The sequence below is a fragment of the Portunus trituberculatus genome, chromosome 15 (genome assembly GCF_017591435.1).
Source record: "Portunus trituberculatus isolate SZX2019 chromosome 15, ASM1759143v1, whole genome shotgun sequence".
In the NCBI taxonomy this organism is placed as follows: Eukaryota; Metazoa; Arthropoda; class Malacostraca; order Decapoda; family Portunidae; genus Portunus; species Portunus trituberculatus.
Window position 1 is genome coordinate 5,353,629 of NC_059269.1, and position 20,000 is coordinate 5,373,628.

The window sequence follows — 20,000 nt, forward strand, 5'->3', positions numbered from 1 at the left end:
AACTGGCGATCCTTCTGAGAGCGGAGATCCTGTGAGAGGCTTTCTTGGCAATGGTTTTGACATGCCTGTCAAACCTCAGCCCTCGATCCACCTCCACTCCAAGTATCTTGACGTCATCTTGGAGTGGGAGAGCAGCAGCGCCAAAGACAACTTTCCTGCCATTGCTGCCATGGCGGCTGGGGACCGAGAGACAACCATTGCTTGTGTCTTCTCCGGCGCGAATGTCACTTGCCAGCGAGCACCCCACTCCTTTATCACTCGTAGCTGCTGATTGATGGCCTCAGCAGCCCGCCCACTGTCCTGGCGTGGATAGGTATAGGAGAGGGTGCAGTCATCAGCATAGGCCATGACTCCTGGCAGTAGCTGGAGAAGATCATCCACGTAGATATTCCACAGGAGTGGGCCAAGAATTGAACCCTGTGGCACTGATGCCTCCACAGGCAGGGACTCAGATGTTTGCCCGTTGACAACCACCTTGAGGCTTCTGTCCTGCAGGTAATTTCCCAAGAGTCGTAGCAAGCCACCCTGGATGCCTTTAGCACGAAGCTTTTCTAGTAATCCGTTGTGCCATACTTTATCAAAAGCTCCTGCTCTCTCTCTCTCTCTCTCTCTCTCTCTCTCTCTCTCTCTCTCTCTCTCTCTCTCTCTCTCTCTCTCTCTCTCTCTCTCTGTTTCTCTGTCTGTCTGTCTGTCTCTCCTTCCTTCCTTCCCTCTCTCTCTCTCTCTCTCTCTCTCTCTCTCTGTGTGTGTGTGTGTGTGTGTGTGTGTGTGTGTTTTCTTAGTTATGTGGCGCTCTCTCTCTCTCTCTCTCTCTCTCTCTCTCTCTCTCTCTCTCTCTCTCTCTCTCTCTCTCTCTCTCTCTCTCTCTCTCTCCCCCTCGCCTTATATACTTCACTTTCTCGCGGATAGAAGGAAGGTGGAACGTCGTACTTAAGAAAATGGAGAGAGTGAGCGTCTCACCTGATCAAGCCGGATGACGATGCCTCGGGGAGTTATGGAGAGGGAGAAGGTGATTGGCGAGGATAGGAAGTGTGAGGAGGAGGAGGAGGAGGAGGAGGAGGAGGAGGAGGAGGAGGAGGAGGAGAGATAAGGGAGGGGCATGATAGATGAGGTGGAAGTCGTGGGGAGAGATAGAGGGAGGGGGTGAAAAAGATGGGGGGAGGAAGAGAGGGAAAGAAAGGGGATTAAAAAAAAAAAGTGTGTCTGTAGTGGAATTAGTATTAGTATTAAAGAATGATGATGATGATGATGATGATGATGATGATGGTGAAGAAGGAAAGACCAATAAGTAACAAGTGGTATCCGGGGAAGTAATAAAGGAAAGGAAAGGAAAGGAAAAAAAAAAAAAAAACGGTGAACATAATGAAACGCTTCAGGAAAAGAGGAAAAACGAGAGTAAATAAAAAAAAAGATGAAAAAGAAGATAGTAACAGGAAATAGAGGAGGAGGAGGAGGAGGAGGAGGAGGAGGAGGAGGAGGAGGAGGAGGAGGAGGAGGAAGAGGAGGAGGACTACCACGGTTTCTTTTTACACTTAAGGAAAAATTAATCAGACATCCACAGAGTACAGTAAAATATATCATATAGAGACATTTAATTTTTCCTTTCCTCTCTCTCTCTCTCTCTCTCTCTCTCTCTCTCTCTCTCTCTTGGCCCTTATTGGTTGTTTTATGAGAGAGAGAGAGAGAGAGAGAGAGAGAGAGAGAGAGAGAGAGAGAGAGAGAGAGAGATAATATGTATAAGACAGGTGACACAATCAAAGAGAGAGCAATGCAATGAGGTGAGACGGAGGGGACTTAAAACTCTCTCTCTCTCTCTCTTACATATAACCCCCCTCTCTTCCCTCCCTCCTTCCTTCCTTTCTTTCACTTCCTTACTTTTACCAAAATCTTTTCTTACTTTTCCTTATTATTTCTCTTTCTCTCAACCTTCACTATGCACTAAACTCTCTATCTCCTACTTCTCCCTCCTTTCCTTTCCTCCTATACCTTTCTATTCCTCCCTTCCGTCTTTACCTGTACTAGAAATAGCCTCTCGGTAAAGTTGGCTTACGCTTGGTTAGGTTAAGTTGAGGTAAGGTAAGGCAAGGTAACATAATCAACACCTGTTTCACCTCACCTTTAGTAATTGCTTCATCTGGACGCAGTACGTAATGAAGGACGACTTAGGAAGGAAAATCAACTGATGGAATGGAAAAAGCAGGTAAAAGTGAAGGTTTAGTGAGAGAGACATAGAGAAAAAGGACGGAATGAAGAAGAGGAAGGGAGGATACGGATAGGCACAGTCTAAGAGGAATAGATGAAAGATATGAGAAGGAAAACGAGACGAACAGCAAAATGAGAAACTAAGATAAGATATGAAAATAGTGAAGAGGAAGAAAAGAAGATGAAGAGAAAATTAGCAAAGGAAAAATGAAGAATAGTGTGAAAATTGAGACATAAAATCAAGAGAGGTAGATGAAAGATGTGAAAAGAAATAAAAAAAAACAAAAAAATAGAAAACGATAAAGAAAAGTAATTAGAGAAAAAAGGTCGAAGTGCCGGTGAAGATAATTAGAAAGAAACAAAAAACGGCAAAAGAAAGAAAAGAAAAAAAGAAAAAAAGGAAAAAAGGAAAATATGTAAGAAGTAAACCAAAACAAAAAAGAAAAAAAAGATAGAACAAAACAGAAAAGAAGGAAGGAGGAGGAGGAGGAGGAGGACGAAGTGGATGAATAGAAAATGAAGCAAGGAGATGACATACCAGGAGAGTGAAGGAAAGAAAATGGAAAATATAAACAGGAGATGACAGAATGACAGGAAAAAAAAAGAAAGAATGATCGGGGATGAAAATACGATAAAAAGTGCAGGAGAGGTGAAGATGAAGCAAGAGTTAGAAGTTTGAGAAAAAAAAATTTAATTGGTGAAAGAGAGAGAGAGAGAGAGAGAGAGAGAGAGAGAGAGAGAGAGAGAGAGAGAGAGAGAGAGAGAGAGAGAGAGAGAGAGAGAGAGAGAGAGAGAGAGAGAGAGAGAGAGAGAGAGAGAGAGAGAGAGAGAGAGAGACGTAAAGGTGAAGAGAAAGATATGCATAGAAAAAAATATAAACAAATAAAAGGGTGAGAGAAATTCCCTAAGGAGATGAAGTTTGCCACCACCACCACCACCACGATCACAACTATCACCAGCATCACCACCACTACCACCACCGCCACCACCACCATCACCACTACCACAACTATCACCAGCACCACCACCATCACAGCTATAAGGGCTCCTATCGGCAACATATCACCACTACTGTCATCACAATCACCACACCACACAGCATCACCATCACACTTACTTTATCGTAACTTTAATCACCATCACCACCATCACCACTTTTACCACCACCATAAAATAAACAGATAAATAAAAACAAGAATAAGGCAAAACATGGACAAAGAAATAGAGAAAAACCACGTAAAACAACAATAACAACTGCATCGTCACCACCACAATCACCACCCCCATCACCAGAACAGTAAGGCCGCAACGTCACGTATTCAAAACAAACCACCAAACTTTCCCTTCCAATAATGGGTTACCAGGGACCAGAAGTGCTGAGTTGTTTACCACAATTAAAAAACTTTACAAAGCTCGCCTACTCTATTAAAAGTTCCCTCCCCATCCTCACCTTCCTCTATCTTCAGTTCTCTTCCATACACGTCTGGAATCACGTTTTCTTTCTTTCCCACTCTCTCTGGACCACCGCTTTGCCTACAGGGTGGAATTCTTGGCCGTGTTGCAAGAGTCGTGTTCCATCTTTGTGTGTGTGTGTGTGTGTGTGTGTGTGTGTGTGTGTGTGTGTGTGTGTGTGTGTGTGTGTGTGTGTGTGTGTGTGTGTGTTTCTTCTAAGTTTATTCTTTCATAATTTCTCAATCGTACTAATTTCTTATGTCCTTTCTCGGGTAAGCAAAGAGGCATCTATTATATTTTTGCTCCCTACTTGAAAAAATCTTGAATTAACTTTTGCTTTATAATTCACTCATCTAGATTAATGTAACAGCTTCTATACAACAAAGTCGTGGAAGCCTAACATTGTTGTCTATACCAATGTTTCATACAGAAACTGCCACAAGTAAACCTGGTGGGGTCTAGCAGTTTTCCTAACATTCGGGTGTCCATACGCTCCTAGATGCTCTTCTATAATGCATATGGTTTGATATAGGTTAAAAATGTAGGAGAGAAAAGGAAAAGACTTGCCCCTACCTTCCATTCCAGTCGCAAGAGCAGGACTTCACCAATAAGTAACAATATATCACTGAGGATCCCGTATGACCGAGCTATATAGTCTTATTTTTCAATTATACCCATGAAAATTGCTCTCTCTCTCTCTCTCTCTCTCTCTCTCTCTCTCTCTCTCTCTCTCTCTCTCTCACTCACACGTACTCCCGAGTGAGCCGGTGGTGAGCTAGTGTTGCGGTCCTCGTCTGGCGGTCCTGGTTTACACACACTCCCATTCCCAACACAGCCACGCATCGCCCCTCGCCACCCAAGCCTTGCCTGGCCAAAGCGGTATTGGAGTGTCGGGAATGCTAACTTAACAAGATCGACCGTCCCGAAGGAGAGTCGATGAATTTGAGGAACACTGAAAACTGAGATTCGGATAGAAGGTTAGGTATACATATTTTGGCAATCAATTTTTGTTTAGAGGATATTGCAGCCCTTCAAGAATTCCATTTCAAAATATCGTTCACGTAACCAATTTGCAGCACACTACGCCTTTATTCACTTTAGTTTATTCTTCAAAATTTTCTCATGAACAGATGCTTTCTTATTTTTTTCAATGATTCACCACTGAGCTTCTGTTCTTTGTGATTCAGTTAGTTGTGCTTTATTTGTTCCTCTCACATACTCTTAATGTTAGTCTTTGTGATTTCGATTACTTTGGTCTTACTTGGCCCTATTATTCAAATTCTTTCATGAATTTTCGAGTGGTCTGCACAGTAATCTCTGCGCTGTTCATCGTCAACTTTTCCTGTTTATTCTTTATTTGCACGTTTGACTCCCACGAGTAACCTTCTGTACAGGACACAACGGTTACAGATCTATTGCATGAAAATCTCTTGGAAAAAGTTTTTTATTATCAAATTCCATCCTATCAGCCATGTTTCATCGCCGTTTGCTTACCCACCATATGAAATTTAAATTTTCTTGTACTACTGAGTGAAAGGGTTTTATGGAGTTTACAAAAGATAAAGATGTAAACTCATAATTAAGTAGCTTTGTAAAGTATATACAAATATTATTTTCGTTGTTGGACATAACGTTAAAACACAAAAAGTTATGATATCTGTATTTTTATTTACAAATCAGCGTTGCGTCTTTATCAATTTTTTTCTTATAGCTAATGATTACTGTAAAAAATAATGCATACTCAAGAAAAATCAGTTGAAGCTGCTTCCATACAAGCAACAACATTAAGTACAGTCAGAAACAGAGTAATTTTCTACACTGCTTAGCAAATCTGCTGCAAATCTACCGGTTAGCAGGTGTTGTGAGACTGTCAACGTATCGCAGGACTTAAGACTTTAAAGGATGGGACAAAGCACAGCGAAAGTCAGAGCAATATGTTACTTGACTTTTGACGGCCACTGTGCGATGTTGTGCTGCGTGTCAGTGGTTCCCTTCACGGTGGCGGTCACGGGACATTGCCGCCACGCACACACCTGCCATGTCAGGGTACGGTCGCAAAAACCTACTCATTCATCTATTTGTTTTTCTAATGCATATGGACAGGTACCGTACTTTGTTTGCAGGTGTTTAACAAAGTGAGGCTTGTTATATATTTGTCAGAAAAAACAATATTGCTAAATATCATTATGGACTAAACAGAGAAAACATACAAACAAAAATACATCCATCCATTGTGTGAAATTTGAACATTAAGCACGTGACCGAAAGTTTCAGGTTTGGACGCGGCGCGGCCTGAACGAAACGAAACTGTTGACAAAGGTGTGAATATGAATGTAAAACTCAGTCCCTGAGGGTTACTATATGTGTGGAAATAGTTGTATATGAATGTCTATGTCTACTGCATCTATCCTACTATATACACCTACCTATCTGTATCTGCTATATCTATCGATCGATCTTATTACAGGTAAACATATATGTATACATGTATCTACATATATTAACTGAAGAGACAGACAGACTAGGAACAAAGACTTGAAAACAATGCTAAGATCTAATCTAAAGATGTGCGTAGCGATATTACTTAAATATATAGAAAGCTTAATAGATTATGTCTTAAAACATAATCTGATCTCAGGTATCGCCACATATCGCCTACATATAGCGATTAGTAGAATAGGTTAAAGCCTCGAAGTAGCAGAGTGATTTAATGTAAGCTTGTATCAACACATACTACTTAGATACATGGATTTACAGATTAGATCAGTGCCTTGGAATCAGAGTGCCAATCTCTACGGCAGTAGTGTTGCAATATTCCAGACCGTGACGGACACAGAGATAGACACACGTCACCATCTGCCTCCGTGTACTTTGCTCGTTACATTTATCGTGTTGACACAATAAACAACATCGGTCAACATTTTTAATTCTGATTCATTAGCATCAAGCGATTCTTTAAAAAAAATACGAGAAAAATCACTGAGAACTGTGCAAAAAATATTGACTAATAACTACACGTCGCTAGGATACATTTAGGAAGGTGGAAGGGATAATTACACACACACACACACACACACACACACACACACACACACACACACACACACACACACACACACACACACACACACACACACACTCCATCACGTACCTGATCCACCTGAGGTCCCCGCGCCGGCTCATGTTGGAGATGCGCCTCCTGCAAAATATACAGCTTCATTAAAATGGCTTTACTACATGAAAAAGAGTAATAAATAGAGAAAACGTGCATGTTAATAGTGTGTGTGTGTGTGTGTGTGTGTGTGTGTGTGTGTGTGTGTGTGTGTGTGTGTGTGTGTGTGTGTGTGTGTGTGTGCCAAAAAAAAAAAAAAAAAAGAAAGGAAAGGGTATGTGATAAATTAATATATTGATACATTCACATACAATAAGACAGAAATAAAACCCCAAATATACTGTAGATGGCGAGAAGACACACAAGCAAATAAACAGAGGGAAAAACATCACCCATTTACACACCCTAAACAACACAACCAGCATAAGAAAAGTACCACCACACCACCACACAAACACCAATTGGCTGACAGGAGAGAACACACTAAATACTAAAGAACGGTAGAATTCCACTAGTCCTTACGTAGTTAAGCCACACGAAATACGGGGCGCAGCTTTCCATGCACAACTGCGAGGGTCTGGAAAACATTTATACATCGCACATACATCCATTCTTTGTCTGTCTGCTTCTGAATTTATGATAGCGGGCGAGGCAGTGTTGCCAAGCGGGTAAATGAGGCTCGGGGGAGATAGGGGAGCAGTGATGTGTGGCAACAGTGAGGGGTAAGAGTTCCTGGTTTGCTTTTCACACTCCTGCTCACACCCGCTGCCTCTGTCACGATGCTGCCTCTGTGTTGCCTCAGCCTCACTTACACAACCCTCGCTCTTGTGACTAATTGATAATGTGAACCGTCCTTGTATGATTAATGAAGCCTACAATAGTAAGTACACAGACACAGATAGATAGGTGAATGGTGGGTGGATTGATAGATAGATAGATAGATAGACGGATATATAGGTTGATGAATGAAAACATATTTAAATAGGTAAAAAGATGGATAAACATATAGATAGCTATACAAACAGACAGACAGACAAACGGAAAAAACAGCTAGATAGACAGACATAGGTAGATGGATACACAGATGAATAGATAGATAGACAGGATATAGGAAGGTAGATGGGTTTAAGTAGACAGACAGAAAGATGGATAGAGATAGACAAACAGACTGATGGTAAAAAAAATCGATGGACAATTACAGTTTCAAAAAATATATAAAATCACATTAGAAATAAAAAAAGACACTAATATGCATAACACTCGTGATCCTTCAACCAGATCCTTGTAAATAAGAAACAGCCAGCCACAGAAACACTGAAATAACTTGCAATATAAAAAATAAATAGACAGAAAAATAGAAAACGGACACATTGACACATACAGACACTCGTACAGTCATTACAACACAAAACGTCAATAGATCTATGAACTTTAGCTTATTCACTTATTCATTTCATCTACTTACTTATTTATCTAATTACTGTTTTTTTCTTTTCAGGCAGAAGTGACCAACGATTCTTCCTTCACTGCCCTGCAACTTTACTCGAGAGAGAGAGAGAGAGAGAGAGAGAGAGAGAGAGAGAGAGAGAGAGAGAGAGAGAGAGAGAGAGAGAGAGAGAGAGAGAGAGAGAGAGAGAGAGAGAGAGAGAGAGAGAGAGAGAGAGAGAGAGAGAGAGAGAGAGAGAGAGAATAGCTCGACATACCTCCCTTATAAGACAGGAGGAACAGTGAAGGCAGATGAGTCTCGTGGAAGTGTAATACGTTCACTATGTGCTAACTAAAAGAAGTTCCAATGTTCATAATAGAAAAACAAGACTTGAGGCTCGAAGTGTAGTGACTATAGTATAGGACTAAAGTGGAAAAAGAAGTGACAATTCGTGTAAAAAGATCGAAAAAACAAAGATTCTGTAAAGGTGCTTTCGAAATGACTAAGTGTGATCAAAGACTGTACTGATGGGAGCGAAGTGAAAACTGAACCGGAGTGTGGAAAATGTGAAAGTGGACCTGTGAAATAAACAAATACATGAGTGTGTCGCCCCTTTGTATCGCGTAGCTTTCTTTGCCATCAGCGCCCATTGAGGGAAAGAAAACCCAACCTCCTCACACCATTGTACGTTTGGAAGTAAAAGATGTGCAAGTAATGAATTGTTGAATGGAGAGGTGAAAAAAGATGCCGCGTCGCTCTCACAGCCATTCAAACATGTAACTATACAATGCTTCACGTAGCCACAATGAACTTTTAACCTTTCTCTTGCCCCATAGCTCTCAGTCGTAACTTAAATAACGTATAACTTTAGAAATCGTCCGCTATTGTTAATAAGACTTACAACCGCAAACTTAGCACAGAACACCAGACCAAATATGTAGAAGACCTTGACATAACATTGCAAAGTTATGGAAAGATAGACATCGAGTGGGCGACAGAGATTGACGTGGCAGAGACAGTGCAACCAGAGCGATGAGTAGGACTGATACTTGCCACTACCATCACCACCACTGCCCCCATAGCGGCTTGAGGTAACGAGATCCAAGGTGCCGCTGAGTACTCACAGGAGACCAGGTGCGAGGCTGATAACATGCCGCTACTGTGCTCCGTGGTGGTGCCGGGAACTGCCACCCCTTGAGGACAAAGTGTTTCCTCAGGCAGTGGTGGCGCGGGGAGGGAAGGGCCAGGAGGAGGCGGCCAGGCAAAATGTCAACCAAGATGTCAAGAGGCTTCCCAGAGGCTGGAGACGGGAGAGCAGGGAGGATCATATACTTCCTGCTGGCGTCACTTCTGCTCCTTACAGGTAATGAGATTTATATCCGCTCTGTTTGTCTGTCTGCCTGTCTGTCTGTCTGTCTGTCTGTCTGTCTGTCTGTCTGTCTGTCTGTCTGTCTGTCTGTCTGTCTCTCTCTCTCTCTCTCTCTCTCTCTCTCTCTCTCTCTCTCTCTCCGTGGAATGTCGATAGATAGAGAGGAACACCGGTCACGTAGCTGAGTTTTGTGAAATGTCAGGTACTCTACGCATACACCTTTATTTTAGGTAACTGACAAATGAAAAATATCGTATATATATATATATATATATATATATATATATATATATATATATATATATATATATATATATATATATATATATATATATATATATATATATAAAACCGAGAGCTACATATCAAAATAATGTGACGCGTGCAAACACCACACAGTTCTTAACATGACTGAATTCTGAATAATGTTAAGGAAGTTCTTGGATGCCAACTGCACACGAGACAATCAAATAATATCCCAGACAACAGCCTCGAACGCGGTTAGCTGTCAACACAACCTTCAGAGGACAACATGCAGGGAGGAAACAATATATGTGTCTTACAAATATGTCACTCAGAGGGAACACCTTGCCAATAAAGTGGGTGGACAAAGCATCCTCACGTCGCTGCTTGTTTGCTTTGCCTCAACAATCACATCGCTGCCTTCACGAAACACAGAACAACAAAACTTAACGCACCGGTTTCATTGGTGCTCGGAAAGAAAGTGTCAGGAAAAAAAGTAACAGAGAAAAGTTTAGCTAGGAAAAAAAAATATCGTGAAAAAAAGCAACTAGTAATTTTATTAAGGAAAAAGAGTAACAGTGATTAGGTTAGGTTAGGTATAAAATAGAAACAAAACCATTCAATAATTGTTGTTACTTTTTCTTTCTTGTTATTTCTTGTTACTTTTTTTTAATATTACTTTCTGTCCTACAATCACCTTCAATAACCACCAAACAACAAAATATCCTCTCAAATCCTGAAACTTAAGAATCAACAGCTATTTATGACACAAGAGTAACGGACAAGCTGCGAGTGAAGGAGGGTAGAGGAAAGGAGGAAGGGACAAGTAAACAAAAGCAAAACGATGATTCCTTGTCGGTGCAGCTGGCGTCCCACGGCTGGCGGTGGCGGTGGTGGTGGTGGCTAAGATCACCTCGAGAGCCATCCACCGGAGCGGGACCGTAATAAAACTTACATATTGCGCCCGCTGTGTGTGGAGGGGAAGGTAATCAGGCCGGCCGGTCGTTATGGCGCCAGTAGTTATGGTGGTGGTGGTGGTGGTGGTGGTGGTGATTGTAATAGTTTGTCTGTGATTTGATTTGTTAAGGTGGTGAGGATTCCTAGTGATTCTGGTGGTGGTGAACATGGTGATGGTGATGGTGATGGAAGTGGTGATGGCTTGGTGCTATGATTATCATTATTATTGTTGTTGTTGCTGTTGTGTATGTGAATGGGAATACTAGGAGGAGGAGGAGGAGGAGGAGGAGGAGGAGGAGGAGGAGGAGGAGAAGGAGAAGGAGAAGGAGAAGGAGAAGGAGAAGGAGAAGGAGAAGAAGGAGGAAAAGGAGGAGGAGGAACAAAAAAAAAAAAGGAGAATGAAAAAAGAAAAGAAATGCGAATCATAGGAAGTGATGGACGCACCACCACTCATCACCACCACCACCACCACCACCACCACCACCGAAAAAAAAAAAGAGGAAAAAGGTAAAATCGGCAGAATATTAGGCCAGATTCAGACCACAATACCACGGCTGACTAAGGAGTACTTTCAGCCATAACAGAATTTTCAGAAGTAATGTTATGAAGCAATAGTGGCGGGAGGGAAGGTGGGGGTGAGGGGGTAGAGAGTAGTGTACAGGGGGAGATAGGGAAGAGGGGGGGACGGCAAGCGAGCGAGCAGCCTCTTCTTTACGGGCGAATATTGGAGCTTAAAGAAACGATAACATTTGTCAAACTTCGCGTAATTAACCCCATTCTTAAAAAAGCCAGCGGTGGTCGAACAGTTTAAAATTGTGAATATGGCAGGGATTAAAAAAAAATGTCCCTGTGCTCTCTCTCTCTCTCTCTCTCTCTCTCTCTCTCTCTCTCTCTCTTTCTTCATTTACCCTGTTTTAGTTTATATTTTTATGTAGCCATATATGATAACTATAGAAGACATGCACCTGAAACCATTGTAATTCACGTGTTTATTGTAATTACAGGCTGCTTATTGTAATTGGCGTAATAACCACTTTGATAGAAAATAATAAAAACCCGAATCTGAATCTGATCTGAATCTCTCTCTCTCTCTCTCTCTCTCTCTCTCTCTCTCTCTCTCTCTTGTGCTAGGGTAACATTCCACACAGTATTCCGTTGTGTTTACCGTTTTCTCTCACCTTGAAGTCCTCTGATCTGGTAGTGATCTATGAACTGTCAGGTTTTGTAAGGAGGCTGATAAAAGATAGGGGAAAATGTGCCAAGAGTCTACTGCATGTTCTTTATAAGGAGGACATCGACAGCTCAAAGGACTTAAAATGGAAAGAAAGTGCTAAATACCGTGAATACGAGCGTGACACATTATTTGACATGGTGGTATAGCTATATGGACAGATGAGTAGTGAAGGTGGTAGACAAATCTCAGGTTGATCCAGGAATAATTTGGTTCTCTTACGTTTGGACTGCAAAATTTTCCAAGAGAGATGCGTGGTCTTTTTTTTTTTTTTCGCTATGGCCTATAGCCTCTGCAGGTATACTTGGAGTTTGTATAGCAAGCGCTGTTCGCTTCCACCCATTAGTGACGCAGGCAATTTTATTCATAGTGGTACCCATATTAGGGCCCATATCACTACCCAAGTGCATCTTGGGTGTAACCACCTAGACCTAGGTATCATGGTGACATGTAGATAACCACTCGACAAATGGCATGCGGTACGTGGTGGTATTCGAACCTACGCGTGGACGTCTGCCCGATCCCATGCTCACCATCTTATCCACTACGCCACCGCACTATATCTCTCTGAGGATGATTTGTAGTCGAAGCCTATGAGAAGTAAGGTATTTCTGGGTCAACCTGAGATATGTCGAGCACCTTCACTACTCGTTATTTGACATTTCACCATAACTATGCAAGGAAAAAGATAAACAACATATTTTACGGCTTATTGGTATAGTAAAGTTGTGATTCATGTGATGTAATGGAGGTACTGTGTGGAGCGAAGTGAAACAGGATGATGACTGCTGGGCGGGTTGTATTCAGTGGAAGGTAGTGAAAACGTAAGGACGTAAGGAAATAAGGGAGGCTGCAAGAAGCCATCAGGACAATATGTGACAATCTCTGCACGAAGAACACCTACCTACTTACACCTACACATCTCTATACATGTTTATACTGTACCACATGGGCGTCATTCTGTCATCCACACATAACAAACTTTCCACGGTAGACAAGTATAAAATAGATAGCTTTCCTACAGTCTTCCCTGATGAAATCCTGGTGTATGAATGAACTTCTCTCACTGTCTTTAAAGCGATATGATAAATGATAGAATACACACAACAATTCAGAGCCAGCACTGAGATAACTGTGAGTGAGAGGAGGCGGTGTGAGTGACGAGCGCCATCCGCGGCTCAGGGCTTCATATACTGCTTCGCGTGCTGAAACCGCGTTACATTCGAGCGGGGTGTTGCGTTCTGAGGGCCGGGCACTCGGTAGTCGCGGCGGCGTTTCTGTGAAGAGCGCCCGTGTCAGTATTATTTCATTATTGTCGGTGGTGTTACAATGCTTCGTTTCACAGGGAGGAAGAATGTGATCTGTCTGTCTATTTCACTCTGCGTTTACAGTTATAGCCATGACCTAGTAGACCTTTGATGACGCTCTTTTGTGCAAATAAATGCATTCCTTTGTCAAAATAACTGCTTTAACCAATTTCATCAACACAATTCATAGAATGTCAGAATAATATTACGCGTATTTGTATGTACACGCGAGACGAATGTCCAGGTGATCTCTCTCTCTCGCACACACACACACACGCACACACACACACACACACACACACACACACACACACACACACACACACACACACACACACACACACAGAAAAAAATTCACACTAAAAGCACTGAAACTTCGTCTAGACAGGAAGTCAGTTTTGGCATCCATCAACAACCAACAAAAGACTGAAGAAAACGCAAAATGAAAAAAAAGAGCAGCTTAAAAGAGAGAGAGAGAGAGAGAGAGAGAGAGAGAGAGAGAGAGAGAGAGAGAGAGAGAGAGAGAGCGCCCACAACCGCTCGATATATGGAGCAGCACCCAGCTGGGAGGAGGCGCAGGAAGGAGAGCAGGGAGGGTCAGGTGGGAGGGGCGGGGAAGCAGGATATGAGTAGTTATAGTGTTGCATTGTGCACACACGCCACCTCACACCGCGTTATACAGCCACGGCCATACTGTATCATTGTGTTCCTCTCCACTGTGTTTGTTCTCTCTCTCTCTCTCTCTCTCTCTCTCTCTCTCTCTCTCTAGTTATGAGAACTACGTATATGGCGCTTTTATGGCTAACGTTAAGCTAAAACATCTGCTTATAAAGAGGTTTTAGGCAAAGTCATCTACACACACACACACACACACACACACACACACACACACACACACACACACACACACACACACACACACACACACACACACACACACACACACACACACACACACACACACACACACACACACACACACACACACACATACTAACTTTCCCTTCTCTTCACGCCTTTCTACATAGAGAAAAGGGAAAAAAAAAAAAAAAAAAAACCGTAATTTTAACAAAACTTGGTGCTGACGAGAATCGATTGTTGGTTACTACCTGTTTATTTACGCACGTCCTTGCCTACATACCTACACGGCCGCCACCAATTAGTCTGCCGGTAAATCAGCGGTGAATCATGAACCAATGGACCAGGTAAGTGAATAATCCCGCCCTACGTAAATCACTGGGAGCGCCGTCGACTTTCCCCCAACCTCACCTCACCCCTCCCAGCCCCGCCTCGCCCTACCTCTCCTCGCCTCCTCGCTTGCATTACTGGCGGCGCTGCACTTCCCGGAAACACTTTCACTCACCTCCTGGGATACTGTCGGTGCAGGATTTAACACCCTCTCGCATCTCCTCGCCGCGCCGCCCTGGCAACACTTATCACCGTGCAATTGGATGTAACATTCGTGTGTGTATATATATTTGAGTTCCCAATTTCAGGTTCGTGTTGATTTTGTTATCCGTTGCTTGAAATTGGATTTGTTATTGGTGTATGACGTGGTTTTCTTATTTTGTGTTTGGTTTATTTTTGTGTGTGTGTGTGTGTGTGGTATGTGAGGAATGTGTGTTAGTTTTGTTATTGGTGTGCGATGTGTTCTTGTTACTGTTGTTTTTTTGATGGGATTATGTGTACTAGTTTTGTTACTGGTGAATAGTGCGTTTTCTTGTTTCTGGTACTTTTTTTTATGAGAGGAATTCGCATTAGTTTTATGTTAAGGAAATATCAAAATTCCTCTTACATTCAGGATACTTCGCACTGGCTGCACCATGATTACCCCTTTGAAGTACTGAATAATGAATGTGACGAACTGTTAACAGCCTCGTGCCGCCACTCACACCTGCTCACTTTACGTACTTACTGCGTGTGTACTGCCCCTCACACACGTACACCCGCATACACACACACACACACACACACACACACACACACACACACACACACACACACACACACACACACACACACACACACACACACACACACACACACACACCCTTGATGAGCCTCAGTACTGCCCACAAGGAGGATATGTTCAGCCACTTGTGACGCTCCCTGTACATTGACTCTTGAATGTAGACCACTTTTATTATTTCAGTAAATATCGTGTGGAATATTTAGTCTTCCAATCCTGAATAACTCATGATGCCAGAGAACAGCTTTTTTTTTTTTTTCACCATGAGGTTTGTATGTTTCGGAGCGTCGCCTTTGTTATGTAGGTAATACTGTAGCAGGCACGGGGAAGATTGTCATATTTCTACATATTTACAGATCCCGTGATAGTAAATGTAATATAGTGGTTGCAGCCGAAACTAGAAAGAAATAAGTTTAGTGTCCTGCATACACTCTTATTTCAGCAACACGATTTGCCTCTCAATGACTACGTACACGAGTCGAATTCTTAATACTGACAGATTTTTCATGATGGCTGCAGACTGTGAACCTGCCTAATACCTTACTCACTAGCTTACTGAGGGAAAAAGCTAACACTACAGCTTTGTCTCACTCGAATCAATATCCTCCAATCATTCCCACGCGTCTCGCCAGCGACACAGGTGTCTCGCGCACCTGTGTGGAGGCCGTGCACTCATCACACGAACACTGCAGTAATTACCTATGAGTTCAAATAAAAAGTTCACTGCCTCAAGATCCACAATGATTCAGACGCTCAACTGAAACTGGCAAGGACGACAATTCATCGCAATATTTAGGTTACAGAGCCATACAATACGAGAACGTGCAACAAGTACAGGTAGTCGGCCAGTCATCGATTCCACGAGTCAGCAGCCAATATTACCAATGATTTAGTGCCTTCAAGAAGTGATCACGAACACAAAGCAAAAATTCGTAAGGCAGTACTTGTACCTCATAAAAGCGAGTAAACAAACAATAGCTGCTCATGTTCTGCCGACCCCCACATCCTCCCTGCACCTTCTTAGACTCAAGGGACACGCTTGCCCAAGTGTCATATCAATTCATGACGCTGCACTCTCATCCATCGTGCTCATATCCTGCGGGCGCCTCCAGCAACTCCTTACCGATGGAGCGAACACCGGCTAGCTACAACAACTCTGATCTGAACGCTGCTAATGTTCGTTAAATGGTGTTCAGTGATTATCAGCGTGTACAGACCCATAGAAAATGTTCGTCGGAGATCTGTCAAGTGTAGCTGGTTTAAATACTCAAGTTTATAGAAGTTTACTCTTAACCACATACGTTAAGCTAGGTTAGGAAGAGAAGGAGATTGGAAAATAGGTAACGTAATAAAAAATAGGGAGAACATGAAGGAAAGAATGGAAAGGAAGTTAAAGAAATATAAACAAATAAAAAAATGAAGTAATGGACATTGGCAACCAGGTTCATTACTACCCAAAGGGAAAGACAAACAGCAGCAATACAGACCTTCACGAAATTATTTGTCATATTTCTTTTACACACACACAAGAAAAATTCAGTTGTCGTCGTTTATCAAGACAACACACTTGAACTTTAAAGAATTCTCCAGAAACTAGTGATACGTCTCTCATTCTATGAAGAGAGAGAGAGAGAGAGAGAGAGAGAGAGAGAGAGAGAGAGAGAGAGAGAGAGAGAGAGAGAGAGAGAGAGAGAGAGAGAGAGAGAGAGAGAGAGAGAGAGAGAGAGAGAGAGAGAGAGAGAGAGAGAGAGAGAGAGAGAGAGACCAAGGCAGCACTGAGGGTGGATCGAACAACAGCTGGCCTCTGTACACATTCCTGCCCCGACACACTCACCCTCATTGCCCACATGCATCCCGGACACCAGCCAGATGTATGAGGCGCCATTCATTTCAGTGTGTTATCTGTTTACTGATGTTAAGGTATTCTAGTGCCAATCTTCCCCTCTTTGTTCACCTTTTTACCGCACACTTTCTCGATCACTGTGCTTATTCTTTTCCTTGTCCTCAGTATCTTCTTCGTCTTTCTTCGTATTTATTTCTTTCTCGTGTTCTTGTTCCTCATTTTGCTATTTTTTTTATCTGTTCCATCCTGAAAACACTATTCTTCCTTCCTTTGTCCTTGTCCTCATCATTTTCAATTTCATCTCCTCCTTCTTTTCCTTCCTCTCTATACACACCCACCGCCACTTCCTTATCCTCCTCCTCCTACTTCTCTTCCTTCTCCTCCTCCTGCATTTCTCCATGCACTACACATCACTACGGTGCCGTTTTTGCCTAACAAGCACCAACTCTACATCATTACTGGCATGAACTGCGCTACTGAGCCGTGTGTGTGTGTGTAATTCACCTCCTCGGTCGCCTGCTGGTCACCCAGCCAGTCTTCCCCATTACGGAGCGAGCTCAGAGCTCATTGACCGATCTTCGGGTAGGACTGAGACCACAACACACTCCACACACCAGGAAAGCGAGGCCACAACCCCTCGAGTTACATCCCGTACCTATTTACTGCTAGGTGAACAGAGGCCAAACATTAAGAGGCTTGCCCATTTGCCTCGCCGCCTCCGGGACTCGAACCCGGACCCTCTCGAGTGTGTGTGTGTGTGTGTGTGTGTGTGTGTGTGTGTGTGTGTGTGTGTGTGTGTGTGTGTGTGTGTAATTCACCTCCTCGGTCGCCTGCTGGTCACCCAGCCAGTCTTCCCCATTACGGAGCGAGCTCAGAGCTCATTGACCGATCTTCCGGTAGGACTGAGACCACAACACACTCCACACACCGGGAAAGCGAGGTCACAACCCTTCGAGTTACATCCCGTACCTATTTACTGCTAGGTGAACAGGGGCCACTCATTAAGAGGCTTGCCCATTTGCCTCGCCGCCTCCGGGACTCGAACCCGGACCCTCTCGAGTGTGAGTCGAGTGTGTGTGTGTGTGTGTGTGTGTGTGTGTGTGTGTGTGTGTGTGTGTGTGTGTGTGTGTGTGTGTGTGTGTGTGTGTGTGTGTGTGTGTGTGTCGCCACTTTCTTATCTCCTTAAATGGACACACCATGACACTTTACTACTTACTCCCAGTGAGATCTAATAGCACTAGTTCAGGAAGTGCTGTGAACCTTCCATTAAAGCTAGTTGTGATCTCGTTGAATGTTTCCCTTTGTGTCTCACAACTCAAGGGGGTAGTCACAGCCTACCCTCTAAAGAAAGCTCTCCTTCTTCACACAAAACTACATGCACTTACCACACATACACCCTTCACTCCAAATAAAAATTTAAAAGAAAAATGGGACCCAAAATAAACAACGCCTCGGAGTCCCCTCTGGGGAGGGGACCAAAAATGTCCCCAGGTCGGACACCTCTCCTGTTGAAGACCACAAATGCCTTGACACCTCCCTCAACTTTTTCTACATTAACTTCTGCAACATTCGCGGTCTTAGATCTAATTTTCAATCTGTGGAACACCACCTCTCCTCTACTAAACCTCATCTTCTTTTCCTCACCGAAACACAGCTATCTGAGGCAACTGACAGTAGCCCTTCTCTGTTCCCTCCTACTTTCTCTATTCTCATTTTCATTCCAAAGCTGGATGTTGCGTCTATGTACGCAACGACTTAACTTGCTCTCGTGCCCACGCTCTTGAGTCTTCCGAATTTTCCACCATCTGGCTACGACTTAACAGTCACTCTCAAACTAAATTCATCTGTGCTGTTTATCTCTCCCCTAACTCTTCTGACTATAGTAATTTCTTCGACTACTTAACTTCTAAAGTGGAGCACATTCTGTCCCTCTACCCTTTCGCTGAGATTTCCATTCTTGGAGATTTCAATGTTCACCACCAGCTTTGGCTTTCCTCTCCTTCACTGACCACCCTGGTGAACTAGCCTTCAACTTTGCTATCCTCCATGACCTAGAGCAACTGGTGCAACACCCTACTCGTATTCCTGACCGTCTTGGAGACACGCCCAACATTCTTGATCTCTTCCTCACCTCTAACCCTTCTGCTTATGCTGTCACCCTTTCATCTCCGTTGGGCTCCTCCGATCACAATCTCATTTCTGTATCTTGTCCTATTTTTCCAATCCCTCCGCAGGATCCCCAAAGCGAAGGTGCCTCTGGCGTTTTGCCTCTGCCAGTTGGGGGACCTGAGGAGGTATTATGCTGATTTTCCTGGAATGATTATTGCTTCCGTGTCAGAGACCCATCTCTTTGTGCTGAACGCATAACAGAGGTGTTAGTATCTGGCATGGAGGCGTACATTCCTCATTCTTTTTCTCAACCTAAACCTTCTAAACCTTGGTTTAACTCAGCCTGCTCTCGTGCTATACATGATAGAGAGGTTGCCCACAAAAGGTACTTGAGCCTTCCATCTCCTGAATCTCATGCACTTTATATCTCTGCCCGGAATCATGCCAAGTCTGTTCTTCAACTTGCCAAACACTCTTCCATAAATAGGAAATGTCAAAATCTTTCAAACTCAAACTCTCCTCGTGACTTCTGGCATCTAGCCAAAAACATCTCTTCATCTTTCCCTCCTTTATTTCATCCTGATGGCACCACTGCCATCTCTTTTGTCTCTAAAGCTGAACTCTTTTCTCAAACCTTTGCTCACAATTCCACCTTGGACGATTCTGGGCTTGTCCCTCCCTCTCCTCCTCCCTCTGACTATTTCATGTCTACAATCAAAATTCTTCGTAATGATGTTTTCCATGCTCTTGCTGGCCTAAACCCTCGGAAGGCTTATGGAC

The 20,000-nt window shown here is 43.1% G+C and overlaps 1 protein-coding gene across 3 annotated transcripts in view; it reads left to right on the forward strand.

The window, feature by feature from the left end:
- Nucleotides 1-20,000, forward strand: part of LOC123504138 — a 264,226-nt gene that overhangs the window by 80,168 nt on the left and 164,058 nt on the right. For all 3 annotated transcript variants that reach the window (XM_045254465.1, XM_045254463.1, XM_045254466.1), the window contains one exon: nt 8,265-9,555. In XM_045254465.1, the coding sequence (XP_045110400.1) occupies nt 9,459-9,555 (97 nt within the window). In that variant the 5' untranslated portion in view covers nt 8,265-9,458. The remainder of the gene's footprint in view (nt 1-8,264; nt 9,556-20,000) is intronic.